At 45.9% G+C, this 22139-nt stretch overlaps 1 protein-coding gene across 1 annotated transcript in view; it reads left to right on the top strand.

The window, feature by feature from the left end:
- Positions 1-1348: 1348 nt before the first annotated feature.
- The window catches only part of FAM120B (family with sequence similarity 120 member B), a 52866-nt gene continuing 32075 nt past the window's right edge, over positions 1349-22139 (top strand). The window contains exons 1-4 of the mRNA XM_065889022.1: positions 1349-1366; positions 3079-4512; positions 9534-9714; positions 21554-21655. Of these exons, the coding sequence (XP_065745094.1) occupies positions 3100-4512; positions 9534-9714; positions 21554-21655 (1696 nt within the window). The 5' untranslated portion in view covers positions 1349-1366; positions 3079-3099. The remainder of the gene's footprint in view (positions 1367-3078; positions 4513-9533; positions 9715-21553; positions 21656-22139) is intronic.

The following is a 22139-nucleotide window of genomic DNA, read 5'->3' as shown; positions in this document are numbered from 1 at the left end:
TCTTCATTTCTCCAAGTGTTTGTCAGTTGAAAGACTGTGAATAAAGGAGCTTCTGGGCTTCTCCTTCCTCTTCTCTCCAGGCCTCATTTACTGGTAACCCAGTACATTGGGATTGGTCTGGATGTAAGGAGAACAGAGCCATTGCTAGGAGCGAGGCCTCCTACCGTGTCACACACTCAAGCTGTACTTGTGCACCTGCTGCTCTTTCCTAAAATCTCCCGCACTGATGCTTTGTTTCCCAGACCAGTTTGTCAGCTACTCAAGGGCAGACTCTACTCTGTACTCTTTGCCCACAGTTGGAGTCTATAAACTTGTTGATTCCGGATTTCTCTTTATACACTTGCCCTTTGATGCCTTTATCTATTTATTCGTTCACAAGTGCTTGCCAGGCCCTCATGTGCCTGATACTGTGCTGGGTGTTAGGGATCTGACAGGGTGACATCTTCTGCCCTGAGGCCCACATTAATGCACGTGACTCCCAGACTGTATTTTGGGCAGTGGGACTCCTACCTAGTGAGACATAACTTTTGTTTTCCAGGCAACAGTTATCTAGATAATGACAATTTCCTGTATAATTTGCAGGTAGAATAAATGAAATTTTGTATATGTGTGTGTATATATACGTATAATTTTACAATATATATATTGTATAATCATACATGTATTTGCAGTCATCTTAAAAACTACCTTTAGAGTATATGTTGTTAGCAGTAAAAGGCTTAAGAAAACAGAAGAAAGTTGTTTAAAAAGGTAATATCCAGATTTCTCTTTTTAAGCATCTCCTTTCACACCACACTGACTGCATTGATGGCGGGCTAACACTGCATTAATGCTTTGAAGAGCCGAAGTGCCGGAAGGCATCCTCTAATGCCCAAGTCCCCAAACCTTTGCCTATCCAAAATTGTCTTTGTGAATGCCATAGAAGAGCACATTGTAACATAACATTCCTGAGGTAATTTGTGATTCAAACTGTGAGAAATTGGCAGTGTGAAAGACAGGAAAAACCAGTACATGTTTAAAAAATAGTGAGCTTTTCACTACTGGGGTAAGCAAGGAGGAAAAACATTTGAATAAAATCAAAGCAGAGGCTGAGCCCGACTTCTTGCAAAATAAAGAGGAGAGTGTTTCAAGAAACTCAGTGTTGTCACTTGCAGTTTTAGTAGAAAAATGCTTGAAACAAAAATGTCTTTTTATCGGTGAGGGAAGGCAGCCAACGCAAATGTGGCAGAGCTGCTACACAAACGGGCCCACGTCTGTGAGGGGTGGGAGTGAAAGCGGTGCCGATGCTTTGCCCTCCTGGCTCCATCTCCACGTGGGCTTGGTGGGAGGGTCCTCAGCACCCGCAGGAGCTCGGGGAAAGAAGCAGGTCTCCTCCCGCAGTATAGAAAGAGTCCGCCTCCCGCTGGGTAAGATCTACCTTGGATCCACTCGTCGTCCACAGACCTTGCCTTTTTTTTTTTAAATCCATTTTGGTGTTTTGTACAGCCTGACATTGTGTTCTGAAACATATCCCCTTTCCACACCAGGCCCGGAGGGCCCGACTGGAGAACTGCCTTATGGCTGAGATAATCATGTTATGAAGTCCATCTCCTGCTTCAGAAACACACCTTCCCCAGATGAACCCACTGTTAGTCATAGGTCTACAGTGGTTTGGGGTATATGGATCCATTATGTGTAACAACTTAATGAGCAAGGCCTCACCCAATTTCAACTTAAATGTGTGCTATTTGTGTCCACTCAGTTTTTAGATATTCTTTATTATTAATGGCTATTAAACAGATAACTCCAAATTCTCTTAGGGGCAAGGGTCCATTAACAGGCAGCAAATTCTTAAAAGATAATCCACGAGGGGGCCTTTTCCCAGCCTAGTAATTTATTTACTGAAATAGGGCTTACAGTTTTTTACCCGCCAGGGTTGTTTTGAAGAGTGGAGACGTGTGCTTTGAGTGCCCAGTGCTGTCTGGCAGGAAGTGGGCACAGACAGGAGCTGTTACTGCTGTGCGTGGGCAGCTTGGGGCTGCTGCCCTCAGTCCCCAGCCTGGGAGAGGCACCGTTTGCTCTTGTGCTGCTGTTTGCGTAGTAAGGATATTTTTGTTTTGTTCTATCAGAGGACCGGAAGCCCTGATGAAAAGAATAGGCCGTTAAGATAAAAGATGTCTGACCACTGATGGGTGTTACTGGCTATATTACATCTTTTGTTATGCGTAAGGACATCATACTTATTACATAAAGGACTCTGCTTAGATTTTTTCCAGATTGTGAATTCTGATCCTTTGAACTATTTTGTGTGTTTTTACATTATAGAATGGGCAGTTTTCCATCCCAAGTCAGTCAGTCACCACCTCAAATGTTGCTGCATTTGGCCTAGTGAATATCCATGTAGTTTCCTTTTTAACACCTTTATTGAGATGCACTTGATGCACAGGAAACTGCACATACGTACAGCGTATGATTCGAGAGGTTGAGCATGCGTTCACCCGTGACACCATCCCCACAGCCAAGGTGGTGAATGTGTCCATCACCCTGTCTCCGCTCTGTCAGTCCCTGTCTCCTCCTGCCCCACTGCAGACGACCACAGGGCTCTTGCCACTGCGGGCAGCTCAGCTCTCAGTGGGCTAGGCTTTTACATAAGTGGGATCGTGCAGTGTGCACTCCTTGGTCCAGCTTTCACTCAGCAAAATTATTTTGAGAAACATCAGTGTTGCACGTATCAATTTTACATTTTATGTTTTCAAAATTAACTTCTGTTTGAGCTCCTAGATGGGCAGTATTACTTCTTTGAAATTGTTAACCTGTTTTCGAACTTTGTTGAGAAATCTCTTGAGTAATAGTCTTAGTGACAATCTTAAAAGAGTGCTGCCCTGTGCTGTCCTGGTGGAAGTCCGACTCAGCACCTTACTCGCAGGCGCAGCCCCACGGGTGTGTCCGGGGAAGCCTCTTCAGGCTCCTGACCAGCGTGACGTGCTCTGTGTCGTGCTGGAGACAGAGAGTGAATGTTAAATATTGTCTGTGTTTGCTCTGAAAGGAGCCATATGTCTGGTGATAACGCCATAACTACTCATTTCTTTTCCTTTCCAGATCCTTTCCAGGAGGTCAGTTATGGGTGTGAGAGGCTTACAGGGATTTGTGAGAAGTAGCTGCCCACATATATGTGTGGTAGTAAATTTCAAAGAGCTGGCAGAGCACCACCGAAGCAGGCATCCTGGAGGGACTCCTACCATTGTGGTCGATGCCATGTGTTGCCTCAGATACTGGTACACGCCGGACTCTTGGATCTGTGGTGGCCAGTGGCGGGAATACTTTTCTTCTTTGCGAGAATTTGTGAAAACTTTTACAGCTGTTGGCATCAAGTTGGTATTCTTCTTTGATGGCATGGTGGAGCAGTCCAAGAGAGACGAGTGGGTGAAACGAAGACTCAAGAACAACAGGGAGATAGCCAAGATCTTCCATTATATCAAGTCCCACAGGGAGCAGCCTGGCAGAAACATGTTCTTCATCCCCTCAGGGCTGGCCATATTTACTCAGTTTGCCTTGAAGGCCCTGGGTCAGGAAACTCTGTGTTCGTTACAGGAGGCCGACTATGAGGTGGCTTCCTATGGCCTCCAGAACAACTGTCTTGGGATTCTTGGAGAAGACACTGACTATTTAATTTATGACACCTGTCCCTACTTTTCCATCAGTGAGCTCTCCCTGGACAGTCTGGACACCATCATGCTCTGCCGAGAGAAGCTCTGTCAGAGCCTGGGTCTCAGCCTGTCTGACCTTCCTCTTCTGGCCTGCCTGCTTGGCAACGACATCATCCCAGAAGGCATGTTCGAAAGCTTTCGTTACAAGTGCTTGTCTTCTTATACCTCTGTGAAAGAGAACTTTGACAAAAAAGGTAACATTATCTTAGCTGTAGCGGACCACATATCTAAAGTTCTTCGGTTGCATCAAGGTGAGAAGAAGCTGGAAGAGATGTTACCTTTGGGGCCAAACAAAGCTCTTTTTTATAAAGGAGTGGCATCATATCTTTTGCCAGAACAGAAGTCTCCATGGTTTTTCCAAAAACCTAAAGGTGTAGTAACTTTGGACAAGCAGGTACTATCCTTGAGTTCAGATCCTAAATCCAAGCAAGAAGTTCCCGTGTGTACAGACCCTGAATCCAAGCAAGAAGTCCTTTTGTATACACACCCTGAATCCAAACAAGAGGTTCCCGTGTACACAGACCCTGATTCCAAACAAGAAGTTCCCATGTGTACAGATCCTGAATCCAAGCAAGAAGTTCCCATGTACACAGACCCTGAACCCAAGCAAGAATTTCCCTTATGTACACACCCTGAATCCAGGCAAGAAGTTCTCTTATGCACACACCCTGAATCCAAGTGGAAATTACCTGTAGGTATGGACCCTGAATTTAACCTAGAAGCACCCCGGTGTACAAACCCTGAAATTAAACAAGAAGATCTTGTAAATATGGGGCCTGAAGTCAAGCAACAAATAACTATGGTTTCGGATCCTGAGATCTTGAAGGTATGTAGATGTGCCCACCCAGCTCTAACGTCATGATGGAAAGTGTACCCATTGATAGATTTGACAGTGAGTATTTATTGACTGCCTGCAGTGGTTAAGACACTGGGGTGGGGGGTGGGGGTGGCAGGCACAGGACAGAACCCTTGGAGTTTAGCTAGGAAGTAAGATACAATACATGTGAAAACCCACATTATAAACTCTGTCTCACGTTGTTACATCACTGTTACAGAGAGAGTGCTCGAAATTTGGAAGAGAGTAATCACTGTGGGTTAAGTACAGAGAGAAGCTCCCAGAGGAGGGATAACTGAAGCCAGGCCTTCATGGGGCTGAGATTTGTTGTGAACAGGTGAAGATGGGGTCTATGGCAGCGCCCGAGGGGTCGCCTGTAGAATCTCCCGTCAGGCACAGTTCTGGGACAGGTAGCAGAGGCATGGGGTTTGAAGGGCTAAGTAAGGAGAAAACAGTTGGAAAAGATAGACTGCGGCCAGATTGTGGATTTTGGTACATGCCATGCTAGGAATTTGGACGTAGTCCTGAAGGTAATATAGAGCCTTGATAGTTTTTGAAGGAGAGCCACTGTTTATTAACTGCTTGCTGCATGTAGGATCTGTCTGCGTGCAGTGCGTGTATTTTAGCTCATTGAATCCTCTCGTTCTCCTTGGGTCACAGAGAAGGTGCATGTCCACATGAATGCCCTGAGGCATCTCCGCAAGTGCAGAACCAAACATGACCACAACCTTTCATTGTTCTGGCATTGACTGTCACCATCTTGCACAAGTTAAAAACCTGGGAACCATCTCTCCCATTTTTCGTAACCAGTCTCTCCCAAGTCTTGGTACTTTGATCTATTCGGTGGATCTTACCACCCTAGGCCAAAATATCGCTTGTGTGAATGACTGCAGTCATCTCTGAGCGCTCTTCCGAAACAGACTTCTGCCCCTTCCAGTCCATTTGTCATGCTGCACACAGAAATAAAACCCTTATTTGCATTCCGTAGCTCTTAGGAGGGAAACAGTAACCGGAATGAGCCTGGCAGCCATCACCCAGCCACTAGCTGCAGCTCCACCTTTGTCTGCCCCTCGACTGCTTGCAGCCTCGCATGTGCTCTTCGCCCTCCTGGACGGCTCTCCTGCCCCCTTCTGCTAGTCGATGCCTGCTCGGCTTTTCCACCACACACGCAGAGAAGCCCCCTGGCTGCCCACCCTGTGTGTGTGTGCCTGACGTTTGCAGCGCATGCCCCTGGAATGTCGTATTTGGTTCCTGTCTTTCCTGCTAGATGGGGCGGTTCTGTGAGGGCAGGACCTTGTTTGTTCTTGTCATTGCCAAGCCCCTTGTCCTGTCCTGCTGTCTGTCTGGTAGGGGCTGCTAGTTCAGTCTCAGAGGGGATGTTCTCTGTCTCTTGTATCTTTAGGTTTTCTCTAGTGACTTCTTCCCTCCCTCCTGTACAACTGCAGGGGTTCTCCTGTCCAAAAGGTCTTTCCCCTCTTTCTCTGTTACATATATTGTAGCAGAGGAGCTAAGAGGTAGAAGGTGATACATGTTTTAAGAGAGTTGTAGGTGAAAAAGTATTAAGAAGTTAAATTTATTCTACTGGGAAGCATTCTTAACTGCTTTTTAGAGGAAAAAGAATGTGGGGTGGACGTTGGAGGAAGGTTAGAAGTGGACCTCCACGTGGAGGTGCTGCCAGGCAGTGGGACATGAGTAGAGCATGACAGCACGGGCACAGGTGGGCCTCAGCAGAGAATGAGGAGTCGTCTGATGAGGAAGAAGGAGAAGAGCATGGGGGAAGGACAGAGAACTAAACCTGGGCTCGACTTGCATGTGTTCAGTTTGGTCGTGCAGGTGGCTCTCCAATGACACATCTCTTTGTAGTTGTTCATGGTTCCCAGAAGGCGTTCCTCACTGAGTCTCCTTTGGTCATCGCACAGCTCTGTCGCTAGACGTGTGGGTGAGGACATAGGTGTGAAAGTGACATGGTCTGCAGTAGTCACACGACTAGCGCTTGGCAGACCCCAGCATTGAACCCAAGCCTTTGACGCTCTCCAAGATCACCACTGCCTTCCCTGCTGGTCTAGAAGTTCATTGGCGCTTAGAGAGGTGACACAGTCGTGGTCGGTAGTGTAGAAGCAGGAGAGTGGAGGAGTGTGTAAGGGAACCCCCCTGCTCTGAGTCTTCATTCGAGAGGCGGCGGTGTCTGCATCTCAGCCAGCCCAGGACTCTGACTGAGCGATCACCTGCCACATCCACAGCGCCATTCCAGGCCCTCTCTGCTCACTCTCCTTTGCTCTGGCCCCTGCCAGTCCCTGACTTCCGCTTCGGTCTCCCGTCTGTGTATACCTTGCACCTGTCCCGTCTGGGCTCCTCGTCACGCTCCCTGGCTCATGCGCCACACCCACCCCATACCCACCTGGGCTTCCGCTGTGCTCGTGGGCGTCCTGGCCGTCTCACCCAGTCTCCTGCAAGGGGAGTGCGGACAGGTTGGGTCTGACTGCCAAGGGTAGCACGTGTGAGCTGAAAGAGTTCAGGACTTAGTTCTTACTCTCCTTAAGGAGGCATTGGCTATCAAGCAGAGGTGTGGTGAGATCACATCTTTGTTTTTTGAAACATTGGGTACACGGCAGAGAATGGCTATTGGCACATAGGAGGGTTGGGTGGCCTCAGAGAGCTGTGGTCTCCCAGGGGCCTGGGGGAGTTCAAATTACAGGGATTTGGGGAGCAATTTGGAGGCAAAAAAGGCAGGAGCTGGGGATGGGGTTGCTCTTTCAGGAAGTTTAGCAGAAAGAGCCTGGGATGGGAAGAGGCCAGCAGAATCTGGTAGGCCTGTCTGCGGGTGGCGGGGGAGGGGGGAGGGTAAGGGCAGATAGTGTGCTGTTCCAGTGACACTCGCATTTACTGAGCTTAGTGATACCTTTGAAAACAATTTTGAAGTTTCTTAAGTTTCCCTTAATTTTTCCTTAAAAAATTTTTTGCAATGGAGTCTCCCAGCCCTGTCAATAGGTAACCAAAATTCAAATGTGTGCATTTTGACCACACATAGTCACCCTGGAAATCCTTAGGTGCAGAGTTGCTGAATGCAGCAATTACCTGAGTACATACCCACAACCACTGCTGTTTCCTCCAGAGTTACACACTGTTGGATAAACTGAATTCTTGCTTTAGAATATTCAGGTTAGGTGCATATGTTAAAGTTTTTCCAAGTGTGGAATGCTATATAATATTTACAGTTAAGGGCAGAGATAAAAAGATACTGAGGTGATGAGCTAATTAATGAATTAATATTATGCTTGTAGAGAACTTCTCTGAAAACCCTGTGTATACCCAGAAAAGAATGTTACATCTCAAATTCTGTAGAGTTGCCAAAATTGAAGATTTCTTAGTAGAGTGAATATAATTTATTATAGCTATATACATAAATTTGTCAAAATACTAACTCTTCTGAAATAAAAAAAGAGTAAGAAATGGAAGAGGGAATAGGAGAATAAATTAGAAGGTATTCTGCCTTAAAAGGATCATGAAATATCTAACCATATTGTTTCTGATAGATTCTGTATCAAAAGGGGTGTTATAGAGAAATAGGTTACTTCTTATGATCTTTGATTGGTTAGAGCATCAAGTAATAACTCTTTTGGAATTCTTGGTGACCTTAAAGTTGCTAGCTTGTCTGCCATCCTGATTTAAAGAAATTTTAGCCATGAGATAGACACTCGAGTATGTCCAGCCTGAGACCAGTACTTAGCACCTATTGGCCATGCACTATGTGCCAGCCTCGTACATTAACACATTTAATCCTCACGATAGTTCTGTGAGGTCAGCACCTTTGTTAAACCTGTTTTACATATGAAGGAAGTGAGGAGTTAAAGGGATTAGGACTCAAGTCTACAATAATGAATGGGCGTGACTGAGCTGCTTCATGTGTATGAATAACAACGGGACACTGACACACAGAGGTTTTGGTGTTCCAGGTTATTGGCAGCACATTTTAAGGGCCATTAATGGTAGGCTGGATTTAAATTCTGAAGAGTAATCTAGATGAATTTATTCCTGCAGTAATAAGAATGTTTTTGCAGGAACATGAAACCTGTATGGAGGATATTATAGGCCGTCTGATCTCAGCTACTCATTGAATGAGAAAGTGGTATCCATTTAAATCATCCATCTCGTCACCTACCATGTGCTGCCACTCTGCTGCATTCGAAGTAGAAAGAAATGAGTGCGCAGTGCATAGTTGCTGCTCAATAAAAAATCCCTGAACAGTTGAATGAACGTGATGCAGTTTCTAATCCCAGGGAATTTATGGTTTAATAGGAGAGGTAAGGCCAGGTAACCAGTGTAGGGTAAATGTGAGTTTGAGCCCATCAGGCCAGGGGTAGGTGAGTTCCTGCTCAAAGAGGATGACAGGGTTATGGAGAGATGACGCTTTAGGGGACCCTCAGAGGAGCAGAGACTGGGAAGTGGCTGGTTGGGAAGGGCTGAAAGAGGTCGGTTTTCCGGAGCACAGGGAGGATTCTTGCAGAACTGTGGAGGTTGGGCCCCAGAGAGTCCACGAAGGGCAATGGTGTACGTGGGAAAGGAGATGGAGGCCTCCGCGGGGCCTCCCTTGAGTCTCAGGCTGAAGAATCTGTGGTAGCCGGCCAGATGCTTTGAGGAGGCATTGACTGGGCCTCTGTTTCCAGGAAGGCAGAGTATCGCTGGGATGAAGGGTGGCTTGGAGAGAGGAGACACTGGTGGGGGCGGCTGGAGCCCTGGGTAGCATCTCTCCGTCAGGTGGACAGGATGATGAATGACGGCAGGAGGAAGTACGACAAGTCTGGTAGGTGATTGGAAATTGGAGGAGGAGCAAGAGGAGTAATAGAAAGCTTTGAGCCAGAAGCCCAAAGGAAAGGAGGCACAGAGGCCAGCTTGACATCATGAGTTTGAGTGACAGTTACTCTATTTCTGAGCCCTCAGAGGCGTTGGATTTCCTATTAAAGGTCACTGTTTTGTTTTCAGCGAGAAACCAGTTGCATTTAAATTTCCGGCAGGTCGCCAGAGCACATCACGTCCAGGCAGAGAGCTACCTGGTGTACAACGTCATGAGCAGCGGGGAGGTCGAATGCAGCAACAGTCTGGAGGATGCGATGGACCAAGCTCTGCCCAGCCAGGCCTTCGTCTACCGCCCAGTGCGGCAGCGGGTGTACTCCCTCTTGCTGGGGGATAGCGAAGGTGAGTCATGGTCTCGCAGTGACTGTGCTCGTGGACCTGAATTCTGAGAACTGACCAGACAAAGTAGAGTGCATTCTTTCAGGACTTGGGGTTTATTTCTCTGTGAAATCTGTAATGTAGAATGCCACTCGCATCTGTGCAGAATAAAGGGTAAATGCCTTGGGACGTCTATATCTAATTAGCAAGCATTTGACCAGTATTCATTAAAAGAGAAGTGCATTGTTTCTGTAAAATGTCGAGGTTTTTTTTTTTCCGCCGCACAGCATATGGGATCTTATTTCCCCAACCAGCGATCGAACCCACGCCCCCTGCATTGGAAGTACAGAGTCTTAGCCACTGGACCACCAGGGAAGTCCCTAAAATGTTGTATTTTTATGCCTTAAAAGGATCGTCCTTTTTAAAAAATGTGAAAACCCTTTCCTCCTGTAGGAGTGTAGGGTGTGTTTATTATTAGAAGACAGCGTCTAGTTACTCTCCCTCAAAATGTGAGTTTCGTAAAATGATTGTATATAATCATATATTTTAAAATATAAACAAAATTTTCCTTTGGAGTTTTTGTAATTAAGTTTATGTTTTTCCATCTGTATTTCAGTTTCACAGTAGGAACAAGAGGATAAGGAGAGGACTGTCCATGGCTAGGCCAGTAAAATTGAGAGGACCTTTAACACCAGGAATAAAATTAATCAGACCCTGTAACCCTCTGTTAGGAACAGTCTGGGGAAATTGGGAGTGTCGGAGAGCGCTCTGTAGCACAGACTAGTGATGCTTAATGCATGCAGTTACCTCCGTGCAAGGCCTTGCTGACCTGAGGCAGGCTGCTGGAACACCATGGTCTGATCGGATGGTGCTGGGATGAGAAACAGAGTCTGGCACACTACTATCAGGGCAAGGATTGAAGCAGAAAAGTCCTGGTGAAAGGATGTCTGTGGCCCATTTGCCTAAACTCCATTATCTCCAAACCTACCAACATTACTATTAATATTATTCCAGAAAGGAAACATTTACATAATCTAAAGGTGGTGATAGAATCATCAGATTGAAGTGTTGTGCTTAGTCTTTTTTGGGGCAGAAGGAGTGACAGGTTCTTTGTACCCAGATTTTATTAGATTCCCAGCACCACCCAGCATGTGCTGCCTTCTCCCATAGGTGCTGTGAGAGTTCAGACACTGATGTGGCCTAAGGAGGACATGAGAAAGATGTTTAAGCTGATTTGAAGACAGAAACAGAAGAACCTATGTAAACTTTGAAACCAAATATTATTGAAATAATTTTTCTATTTTTCTTATGTGGTTCTCTGCCCATATACTCTTTCTTAACATGAATGATGGCACATTGACTCCGATGATTAAAGAAAAGATATCTTCATCATGAAAAAATTTCATGTTATAGAATAATATTTGCCTAGAATTATTTTTAGAGTATTTTGTTAAATGAGGTTAAACTATATAAACTTCATAACTTAAATTTCCTACTTTGTTAATGCAATTTATTGACAGCCGTAGAGATCACTTTATTAGATAACCACAATAACAGGAAAATTACTCAGATTGAACTTATCTTCACAACTGACCTTCACTCTCCTTTTTTCTTTCTCAACTTTTTGGCTTTCTACATGAAGTCTACATTGTTAGGATGTAAACATAAAAAGCTGCTGTTGCAGGTTTATTTATAATGAATATAATAAAGCGTATTCTGTGCTGTTTGCTTGGCTTGGCTTACTATTGCACATGCACCTAAAAGAGATGTCTTTTCTACAGTTGAGCGTGGTGTTCTATAAAATGCCAGTATTGCGAAGAGGGCTATGAGAGTCTTCCACTGACTTTCTGTCAGCTTGTTCATAGGTTTTAAGAAAAGAGTGTTGAAATCTCCAGATACTGTTGTGGATGTTTTTATTTATTCCCTTCAGTTCTGTTAGTTTTTACTTCAGATGTTTTTGAGGTTCTGTTATTAGTGAATGGTATCAGACAAAGCTGGCTTTGTCTGATACTAGTATACACACCCCACTAGTATACACACCCCACTTTTCTTATGATTATGGTGTATCTTCTTTCTGTCCTTTTACTTTTAAGCTATTTCTTTATATTGAAAGTATGTCTCTTTTAAGCAGCATATACAGTCTTTCAATCTCTGTCTTTTAATTAGACTGTTTAGGCCATTTACACTTAATGTACTTATTGACAGTACATGTAATGTCTTCATGGGTTTAAGTCTTCATTTTGCTCTTTGCTCTGTTCTTTTTTCCCTTATTTTCTCCTTTTCTGACTTCTTTTGGATCAATTGAGTAATTTTTAGTATTTTGTTTTATATTGGCTTATTATTGGACTTGGATTATTAGATTTACCTGTTTTTGTTTGCTTGTTTTTTTTAGCAGTTTTTATAAGGTTTATAATATATGTCTTTAATGTGTCACAATTTGACTTCCGTATCATATCACGTAATGTGTATTGTAAAAACCTTACAACAGTGTACTTGCATTCTCCCTGCTATTCTGTATATTTTTAAAACTTTTAAAATGATTATATACTCAAGGGAGTTGCAAAAAATAGCTCATAGGGTTTCATGTACCCTTCACCCAGCTTCCCCAAAGATGACATCTTATATAATAAAGTACAATATCAAAGCCAGGAATTTGACATTGGTACAGTACTATTAACTAGATCATAGACATTATTCACTTTTCAGCATTTTGTCCACCCATTCGTTTGGTATGTGTATAGTTCTATGCAGTTTTATCCCATGTCAAGGTACAGGAATGGTCCATCACCACAGGGGAACTCTCTCATGCTGCCCCTTTGTACCCTGCCCTCTGTCCCTGTCCCCTGGTGACCACTAGTCTGTCCTCCAACTCAACATTTTGGTCATTTTGAGAATGTCACATAAGTGGAAACATAGTAGGTAACCTTTTGAGATTATGCATATGTTTTAAATCCCATAACGCACGATTCTTATTTTTATTTTAAACCATGGGCTGGCAAACTTTTTTGTGAAGGACCAGATGATAATAAATATTTTAGGCTTTGAGGGCCCCACAGTCTGTAACAACTGCTGAGCCCTGCTGAGCCAAGTGCCATGGACCTACATCCAGAAGGGTGTGGCTGTGCCAGTGAAGCTTTATCTAGTTTTCCCATGTCACAAAATTTGAATTTTATGTCATTGGTCTGTGTCACAGAAAATTCTTTTGATAATTTCCCAAGCATTTAAAACAATATGAAAAGCATTATTAGCTTTCAGACTATATAAAAGCAAGCAAGCCAGATTCGGCCTATGAGCCAAGTTTCCCAACCCTTCCTTTGAACAGTCAGTTGTCTTTTTTTTTTTTTTTTTTAAGAATAATTTATTTTTTTTTTCCTGCGTTCGTCTTTGTTGCTGCGTGCAGGCTTTCTGTAGTTGTGGCGAGCTGGGGCTACTCTTTGTTGCAGTGTGCGGGCTTCTTATTGCATCGCGGTGGCTTCTTTTGTTGTGGAGCACGGGCTCTAGGCCGTGCGGGCTTCAGCAGTTGTGGCACATGGGCTCAGTAGTTGTGGCTTACAAGCTCAGTAGTTGTGGCTCGCAGGCTCTAGAGCGCAGGCTCAGTAGTCGTGGCGCACGGGCTTAGTTGCTCCTCGGCATGTGGGATCTTCCCAGACCAGGGATTGAACCTGTGTCCCTTGCATTGGCAGGCAGATTCTTATCCGCTATGCCACCAGGGAAATCTCAGTCATTTGTCTTTTAAAGGAGTTAATAGGTGAGATGAGGTCTTCTGTGTGCACCATTTCTGCTGCTCTTTTTTTTTTTTTTTGGTACGCAGGCTTCTCACTGTTGTGGCCTCTCCCGTTGCGGAGCACAGGCTCCGGACGCGCAGGCTCAGCGGCCATGGCTCACGGGCCCAGCCGCTCTGCGCCATGTAGGATCCTCCCGGACCGGGGCACGAACCCGTGTCCCCTGCATCGGCAGGCGGACTCTCAACCACTGCACCACCAGGGAAGCCCTCTGCTGCTCTTTATTTCAGAAATATAATTCTGCTGGATGTAGAATTTTAGGTGTTTTTGTTGGGCACTTTCAGGGTGTCATTCTGTTGTCTCTGGCTTGTGTTTCTCATGAGTTGACGATGGTCCTTCTGACTCTTGTGTCCACAGGTTGTAAGTGTGTGTTTCTCTGGCTGTCCTTAGGGTTTCTTCTTGATTGCTGGTTTTCAGCCGCTGTTTAAGCTGAGCTTTGGAGTCGTTTCCTCTCTGTTTATTCTGCTTGCAACTCTTGAGCTCTTTGGGTCCATTTCTATTCCCTATTGACTTAGAAAACAACATTTCATGAAACGGTGCTCAGCTTTTTCTATCTCTCTCTCACCTATCACTCTGGGCCTTCAGTTACGTGCCTGGTTCACACCTCACAATGTCCCTCAGGCACCAAGGCTTGTTTTTATGCCTCTTCTCTCTGTGATTCAATTCGGGTCACTCTTGTTGTCATTTTCGCATTTCCAGTGTCTTTCCTCTGCAGTGTCTAATCTGCTGGTAACCCATCCGGTGAAATTGTCATTTCAGATATTGTGTTTTTCAGTTTTTTAAAACGATCTTCCATTTCTTTCTTCCCTGTCTTCATGTTTTCCTTTAAATCCTTAAACTTGTTCACAGTAGCTGTTTTCAAGTCCTTGTCTACTAATTCCGTCAGCCCTGTCATTGCTGGGCCTGTGTCTGTTTATTGACTTTTCCTCCTTATAATGGGTCCACGTATTTCTGCTTATTCTGATGTCCAGTATTTTTTATTGTATTCTAGAAGATTTTGGATCTGTGAAGGGTCTTGATTTCTGTCCTGTCGGGCAGTTCATTTACCTAATCCTTTCAGGGCTTGCCTTATAGGGAATTTCAGGAGGTAGAGTGGCCCTGCTCCTGAGGCTGGGCCTTCCTGGGCTGTCACCCTAGTGCCGGTGTTTGACAACGTCTCTGCACACTGGCCGCAGGGGCCCCTGGGTCGGTCAGCAGGGTTCCCCATGGTTGTCTTGTCTGGCCTCACTGAGCTTTGCCCTGGACCCACCAGGACCTCGAGCATGCTCCTTTGCAGACTTCTGGAGCCCTCTCTGCACGGCACCAGCTCCTGGTTCTGCCTGCAGCCCCTGCTGTCACGACAGCCTCGTCCTCTCAGAGAGTGGCTTGTTCTGCCAGGCTCTCCCGCCCTAGGTTGCTGTCTGCACGGTGCCTCAGGGTAAAAAGTGTCCACTCGAGAATGCGGTGGCTTCTAGAGTTGTTGGAGAGGGAAGAGTCGTCAGCACAACTGCCCTGTCTCAGCCAACCCCACCCTCCTCTAGTGTTCCGGGTGCTGACGGCGTTGAGTGCTAGTGTGGTTCTTGTTCCTTTTCTGTGACTGTTTTCTCCTTGGAGAGTTTTATCCCGCATGTTTATACATTTTTCTCCCATCCATATGTCCATTTTCCTTTATTGGAACTGCTAAGAGATGTTGCACTTCCTGGTCTGATGTTCTGTTTCTTCATCTTCTACTTCCTGGTTTGTTTTTGCTGCATTTGGGTAACATTTCACCACTCCAACCTCAGCTTTTTTGGAGAAGTGTCCCTCTCTCCTTCCTCTCTCCATCAGGGCCTTTCTCTTCGTCCTGAAGCTCCTCCTGGACCGTCAAATTCCTGCTGGAAGCTTCAGGCTGCTGGCCTGGCTCCTGTTCTCAGTGGCTCTGTTGGTGGGAGGCCATCAAAGCTGGGTTTGCCCCCTTTATCCACAGGTGATTTCATTCACTTGCATTGCTTTAAAAACCAAATCCATGTTGAAAAATACAAAATTAATTTTTCTGGCTCAGACCATCCTATTTTTTAAATTTTTATTGGAGTGTAATTGCTTTACAATGTTGTGTTGGTTTCTGCTGTACAACGAAGTGAATGAGCTATACATATACATATATCCCCTCCCTCTTGGACCTCCCTCCCACCCCCCATCCCACCCATCTAGGTCATCACAGAACACTGAGCTGAGCTCCCTGTGCTGTACAGCAGGTTCCCACTAGCTATCTCTTTTACACATGGTAGTGCATATATGTCAGTCCTAATCTCCCAATTCATCCCACCCTCCCCTTCCACCCCTGTGTGCACATGTCCATTCTCTATGTCTCCGTCTCTATTCCTGTCCTGGAAATAGGTTCATCTGTACCGTTTTTCTAGATTCCACATATATGCGTTAATCTATGATATTTTTCTCTTTCTGACTTACCTCACTCGGTATGACAGACTCTAGGTCCATCCACACGTTTACTGATGACCCATCCTTCTGACCAGTTCTTTGTCCCTCATGCCCTTGAAAACCAACTCCCCCAGATTCCTCCCTTACGCCATCATCAAAATTGATTTCCTCTGAAGAAGCTTTGTGCTTTTCATCCTTAAGCTTATTACAGTTCGTACTTGCGCCCTGTTCACATGCGTGTTGTCCGGTGGCCCTCCTCCCCACTAGGCTGAGAGAGCAGGGACTGTTCAGGGGGCATTTTGCCACACCTGGCAGATTTCTCAGGTGAGTTAGGTGACCGATATGATGTGTGTTGAGTGTGTGTTTCAAATGTTACCTTTGGGCTTCCCTGGTGGTGCAGTGGTTGAGAGTCCGCCTGCCGATGCAGGGGACGCGGGTTTGTGCCCCAGTCTGGGAGGATCCCACATGCCGTGGAGCGGCTGGGCCCGTGAGCTATGGCCGCTGAGCCTGCGCGTCCAGAGCCTGTGCTCCGCAGCGGGAGGGGCCACAGCAGTGAGAGGCCCGCGTACCGCAAAAAAAAAAAGTTACCTTTTCAGGAGTACTTGCATTTAGCAAGGCATTCCTTAGAAAAGGATTACCCTAATGGTTGAATTTCAGACATGGGAGGGAGAGCGATGGTCTCTCAAATCCCACTAGGTAAGCAGCTGTCTCTAAGCCCCGTCTGACTGGCAGGCAGGAGCCCACTCGTTTGGAGTGAGGTTTAGAATCAAAGTTGCCTTTAACTCCACGGTCATTGACTCTCAGCACTAGGGCTCCTGCAGGTGCACAGCTGTGGACGCTGGAGGTCTGAGCCAAAGCACAGCACCGAATTGATGGCTTCATACTTCAGAGTTCCTAATTATGGGCAAGATTTGGATAATGGATCTATTGGATACTCCAGTTCATCTGGAATGTTGGAGGATGCCTCTTTAGGGAGTGGTTGGTCGCTGTCACTCTTACATGTATTTTATATAGTTGAATATATGGTATTTAGACAGCTCAGTGGCATCATGGCCAAAAGTAGGGAGAAACCCTGAAATCAACTCAGACCTCAGCCCATCCTTGGCTTCATACCCATTCTTACCTCTGATTTTAACTCTGTCTCCGTTTTTTAGTCTCCCTAATGATAAGATTAGGTTAAATCACCATAAAACTTGATATATTTTAGGAAATAGAAGGAACTCAGAAAGATGCAAGAAGGCAGATTCTGTTCTGCTCTCCTCCTCTTGTCTCACTGGTTTGCAGCTCTGGAGAAGAGCCCACGCCTATGGCAGTCTTTAACAGTTAAGGCTAACTGTCCTTTTTCCTTGTCATTCTCTCCTCGTTTTCACTCAGCAGACATTCTGGGAATCTGTGGGAGTTGCAGGAGAATGATAGTCTTGTGATGGGCGGTTAGGAAGTCATGTCATCCGTGTGGCACCTTTACAAAGCGCCTACAGGCCATCAGCTCATCCAAGTCCTAGAGGTTGACCTAAATGGTGACTTTTTTTTCAAATGTATACAAAAAAGAATGGGGAGTTTTTCTATATTTTTAAGGACTAAAGCCGCACATAATTACATATTAAACCAGCAATATAAAAAATATTACAGGATCATAAGGACATATGTATACTTTTTAAAGCCTGGAGGATTGTTATCAAACTTGAAAGTACAGTACTTGAGCGGTTAAAGTTGATGTTGCTTCTGCTCGTTCTCTTTCCCCTCCCATTGCTCACAGACCCTCCAGTTTGTGTGAGAGGAGTGGGCACTGCTGGGAGTGTGTGTTGGCATAATCAAGAGTTTTTATGGGAGAGCGGTTGGGCATGTAGACAGTTCCACAGTTTTGCTCCCAGGGGAAAATGTCTTAGTTATACTAGAAGCTTTTATAAAGCAGTATAATGTGTCTGTCCTTTGGGAATAGCAGAAGAACAAGTTTGATTATGCTACTTTTCTGTTTTCCGTATAAAATGTTATAGCGTGAATAGAGAGTAAAACTAGCAAAGAAATTTTACTTGAGTTTTTACTTTGCTCTTTTGAACTCAGAGCCTAGCAAATTGAAAGTTCAAATGAGAAAGTCAACCTTTTCTTTTAGGAATTACCAAACTCAATTTCCTCTTCTCTTTTTCTTGATGTATCGGTATTTAAGAAGATTATTTTAATTCAGACAAACCAAATTATTGCAAACATTTCTGCTGTTGTTTCAAAGTGCATACCAGATTAAAATCTCTGAAATTACGTGGTACCCCAGAGAATGTGCTAAACTATAGGATTTTCAAGCAAAATGCATTTATTTTTATTTTAAGAAGATTTCAGGTAACACTTTGCATCCGGCTGTGGCTTTTAGAAGGAGTGGGGAGCTGTAACCGTGTCTGTGGTAGGCATAGTCTGAATTAACAGTGAAAATGCTTCCAAATGAATGTTTAGGTCTGGACAGAGACCTTATCCAGACTACAGATTTACTCTGCCATGTTGATAGCATTTTCTAGCTGCTCTGCACTGCCTTTTTACCCTCTTCTGGCAGAAGGAGGAAACGAAGGCGTATCGAGGGTCTCTGTCACCGGGCAGCTCACCAGGTGAGGGCAGGACGCAGAAGAACCTGTAGACACCTGCCCTCCACTTCGGAGAAGATGCTTGTTTTTATCCCTCTTTTCCTGTATCCTTCCCCACAATTTATAAAATGTTGTTTAGGGAATGAAACTTCAGATCAGCAGTTCTGATTGAACTTTTATCCTCTGGCTAGTTAATTTTATTTGAAAATTAAGAGTTTCCTATTCAAGGCTCTGTAAGTAGATAGCTGTAAGTACTGCATTTTAAGCAACATAGTTTGTTGTGCTGAGACCTAGTCAGTTAAACTCATCAGATGTCAGTTAACCATTTTATTGTAAAAGCAAAAGCTTCCCTTCTTTTGTTAATTAAGAAATACTTTGTAATTAATATTCACTTAACCCTCAATGGTCTAAATTATGGAGAAAAGAGGGAATTTGTTGTCAGTGCTGGTCTAAATAATGAGGAAAGAGGGGATTGGGCATCAGTGGTGGTCTAAATTTTGAGGGAAGAGAGATCTTGCTGTTGGTGCTGGCCTTGGGCCTGTTTCTCTGCCGGGCCTGACGCAGAGGTGAGCTCACAGCTCCTATTGGGCTCTCTCGATGGGCAGCTGTTTCCTCCTGGATTGCAGCTGAACGACTGATGCTGTGTGGCATTTCTCTTGGAATATTTGTCCAAAAGATGACTTCCCTGGGTCTTAACAAGAAAGGAAATAACAGAAGGTCTGTCAGGTGTTTTTATTTTATTTTATTTCTTTAATTTTTATTAATTTATTTTTTGACTGCGTTGGGCCTTCGTTGCTGCGCACGGGCTTTCTCTAGTTGCGGCCAGCGGGGGCCTGCTCTTTATTGCAGTGCGCAGGCTTCTCATTGTGGTGGCTTCTCTTGTTGCGGAGCACGGGCTCTAGGCGCGCGGGCTTCAGTAGTTGTGGCACGCGGGCTCAGTAGTTGTGGCACACGGGCTTAGTTGCTCCGCGACATGTGGGATCTTCCTGGACCAGGGCTCCAACCCGTGTCCCCTAGCATTGGCAGGCGGAGTCTTAACCACTGCACCACCAGGGAAGCCCCTATCAGGTGTTTTTAAATAAAGGATACCAGTGCCCAATGTGAACCTATCTTTACTTTCTTTGTGTGTTATTTAGAATTAAAACTTTGAGGTGTCAACTCTGAACCTCTGTGCTGTGAACAGTTTTAGATGAAAGATGGTCACTTGCATGCGGTGTGAAGTGTGGTTTTGTGAATGTTTCAGTGATTCCCCAGGAGTCAATTGGCAGGCTAGGTTCATCAGTGGCAGCCGTTGAGTGTGAGTTACTAAACCTCCTAAGGTTTGTCTCTTGGGATGAGTAGGACAGTATTCACTCAGTTGGCTGTTTTTTGGGGTTTTTTTGCGGTATGCGGGCCTCTCACTGCTGTGGCCTCTCCCGTTGCGGAGCACAGGCTCCGGACGTGCAGGCTCAGCGGCCATGGCTCACGGGCCCAGCTGCTCTGCGGCATGTGGGATCCTCCCAGACCGGGACACAAACCCGTGTCCCCTGCATCGGCAGGCGGACTCTCAACCACTGCGCCACCAGGGAAGCCCTGGCTGTTTTTTAATGTAATGGAAACCTAGGCCAAGAGGATTATATAGAAAGTGGATTGTTTTGTTTTTAACAACATCAAGAATACTTCTCATATTTTCTTTCTTTTAAAAAATTTTTTGGTATGTGTGAAATTTAGACTGAGATGAATTTGCTCATTAAACTTAACAGTTAATGAATATTTGCTCTGGGCCTTGTTTTATATGAAGAAGACACAGTTCTTGCTCTGGGGAACTCACAGTTAGGGGGGGCAGCCGCGGGAAATATGAAGGCATATGTGGGACTCTGGCCAGAGAACTAGGGGAGGGAGGCATGGGGTGCTGGGGGGTGCAGGGGGAGGCGCTGGCCCCACACTAGAGGGACTGATGCCTAACTGAGAGTGAGGGAAAGGGAAAGGGGGAGTTCACCAAGTGCCCGTCAAGGGAAGTGGGCCTCTGCGGGGGGTGGGGGGGCGGGCAGAGAAGAGAGTGCGGACCAAATGCAGAGGTAAGAAAAGACAAGGTGAGCCTGGGGATCTGGGGGGCTGCAGCTGAGTGGAGCACGGCACGTGAGCCAGAGCTGTGGTTCTCCAGGGTCCCCAGACCAGCAGCGTCAGCCGCCTGGGAACCGGTCACTACCCCCAGAGCAACTCAGGGGCCCTGGGCGATTGCTGGGCTCCGAGGTCCACACTTTCTTCTGGTCCCTGGGCAGCTATTGGGGGATCTTAATGAGGAAGAGTGACCGACCTGGTCAGATTTTCATTTTTAAAAAAGCAAAACCCCAAAAGCCCCATTGACATGGAGAATGGCTTGAAAGGGGATGAGACTGAAGAGGAGCCTGCTTTCACCAGGGCAGTGCCGGCGTGAAGGGGGAAGGCCAAGAGTTCCCCTTGTGGGCCCCAGGCCAGGGCTGGTGTGGTGAGGGCCCTGGTGGGGACAGGGTCTGGAGGCCACAGGGGAGCCAGACGCTGATGGCTTGGAGGGGCTGAGTAAGAGCGCTGAGTAGGACAGGCTTCCGCCACCTCCGCTTTGCTGAGGATGGTACAAGAATGGAAGCCAGCTGAACTTCTGTAGCAATTAATAATCCAGCAACAGACAGAAAGGCCTTTAATTCTAGATTATTTCTATCAGCTTTCTGAATGGTCTGACATAACAGTAGTCTTGATAGTTGCGTAAAGTAGTGAATTTAAGAACAGAAAGGACTGTCCTATTCCTCCAGTTCTCTGTAAATGTTTTCTGGAATGGTGGGAGGGTGGGAAGGAAGGAAGGCAGAATGCTGCAGGAGTCATCTCTGTGGCTGCCTCTCTGCCTGGTAATCACTTACCCAGGTGATCCTGCCATCCCCCCCACAAGGTTATTATTCTTGTTGGAATGAACGGATGGCCGTCAGATCAGAGGGTAGGGGGCCCACTGCTGGAAGCCCAAGGCCTCTCAGTGACCTTGGATGTAAGAACTCACTGTGCTCACCAGCGTGGACTTGGTCCTGGCCAGTGTGGGTCTGGTGCAGTGTTAGCCTGGTGATGAATTGGCACTCACGCATGTCCACTGATGCAGCTGTCTTTACTCAGGTGGTGCCAGCACCTGCCCCACTGTCAAGGAGTGGTTTGTGTACTCTGGGAACCCACTGAGGCAGCCGGACCTCGTCAGGCCTCTGCGGATGAGCGTTCCAGGTACAGACAGCCCTGATTGAAATAAATCATTGATTTGTTGATGTGATGCAAGTCCAGTACTGATCTCTGTGGAAACATACTTTTCCAGAACTGTACACGTACTAATTTTCATTTCTTCCGTGGGTCCCAGAGCAATGTATCTAATGAAGTTCTAAAACACCTGAGGAAAGGGCGTTATACCGATTTTCCGGGGGCCAGTCTGCCGAATCGTCCTGCCTCGTTCCCCTCCCACTGCTCAAGGTGCATGCAAGGCGGGGGGTGGGGGTGGGGAAGAAAGGTCGTCATGGGTCGGGCCCCAGGACCTGACGCCTGGCCGTCACTCAGTGAAACCCACCCAACTAACAAGGCTGGGTTCTTGCTACTCTGTTTGAGTCAGTTCTCGTCTTGCTCCCACCACTGAAAGTGGGCTTGAGGAATTGGGGAGGGGAGGCGAAGAAAAGTTATTTTAACTGGAAAAAAAGTTTTTTCAAGGGAGGTATCTTAA

This window comes from Phocoena phocoena, chromosome 12, assembly GCF_963924675.1.
Source record: "Phocoena phocoena chromosome 12, mPhoPho1.1, whole genome shotgun sequence".
NCBI classification, from domain to species: domain Eukaryota; kingdom Metazoa; phylum Chordata; class Mammalia; order Artiodactyla; family Phocoenidae; genus Phocoena; species Phocoena phocoena.
The sequence above is the reverse complement of the archived record's forward strand: the minus strand, read 5'-3'. Positions and strand labels throughout refer to the sequence as shown.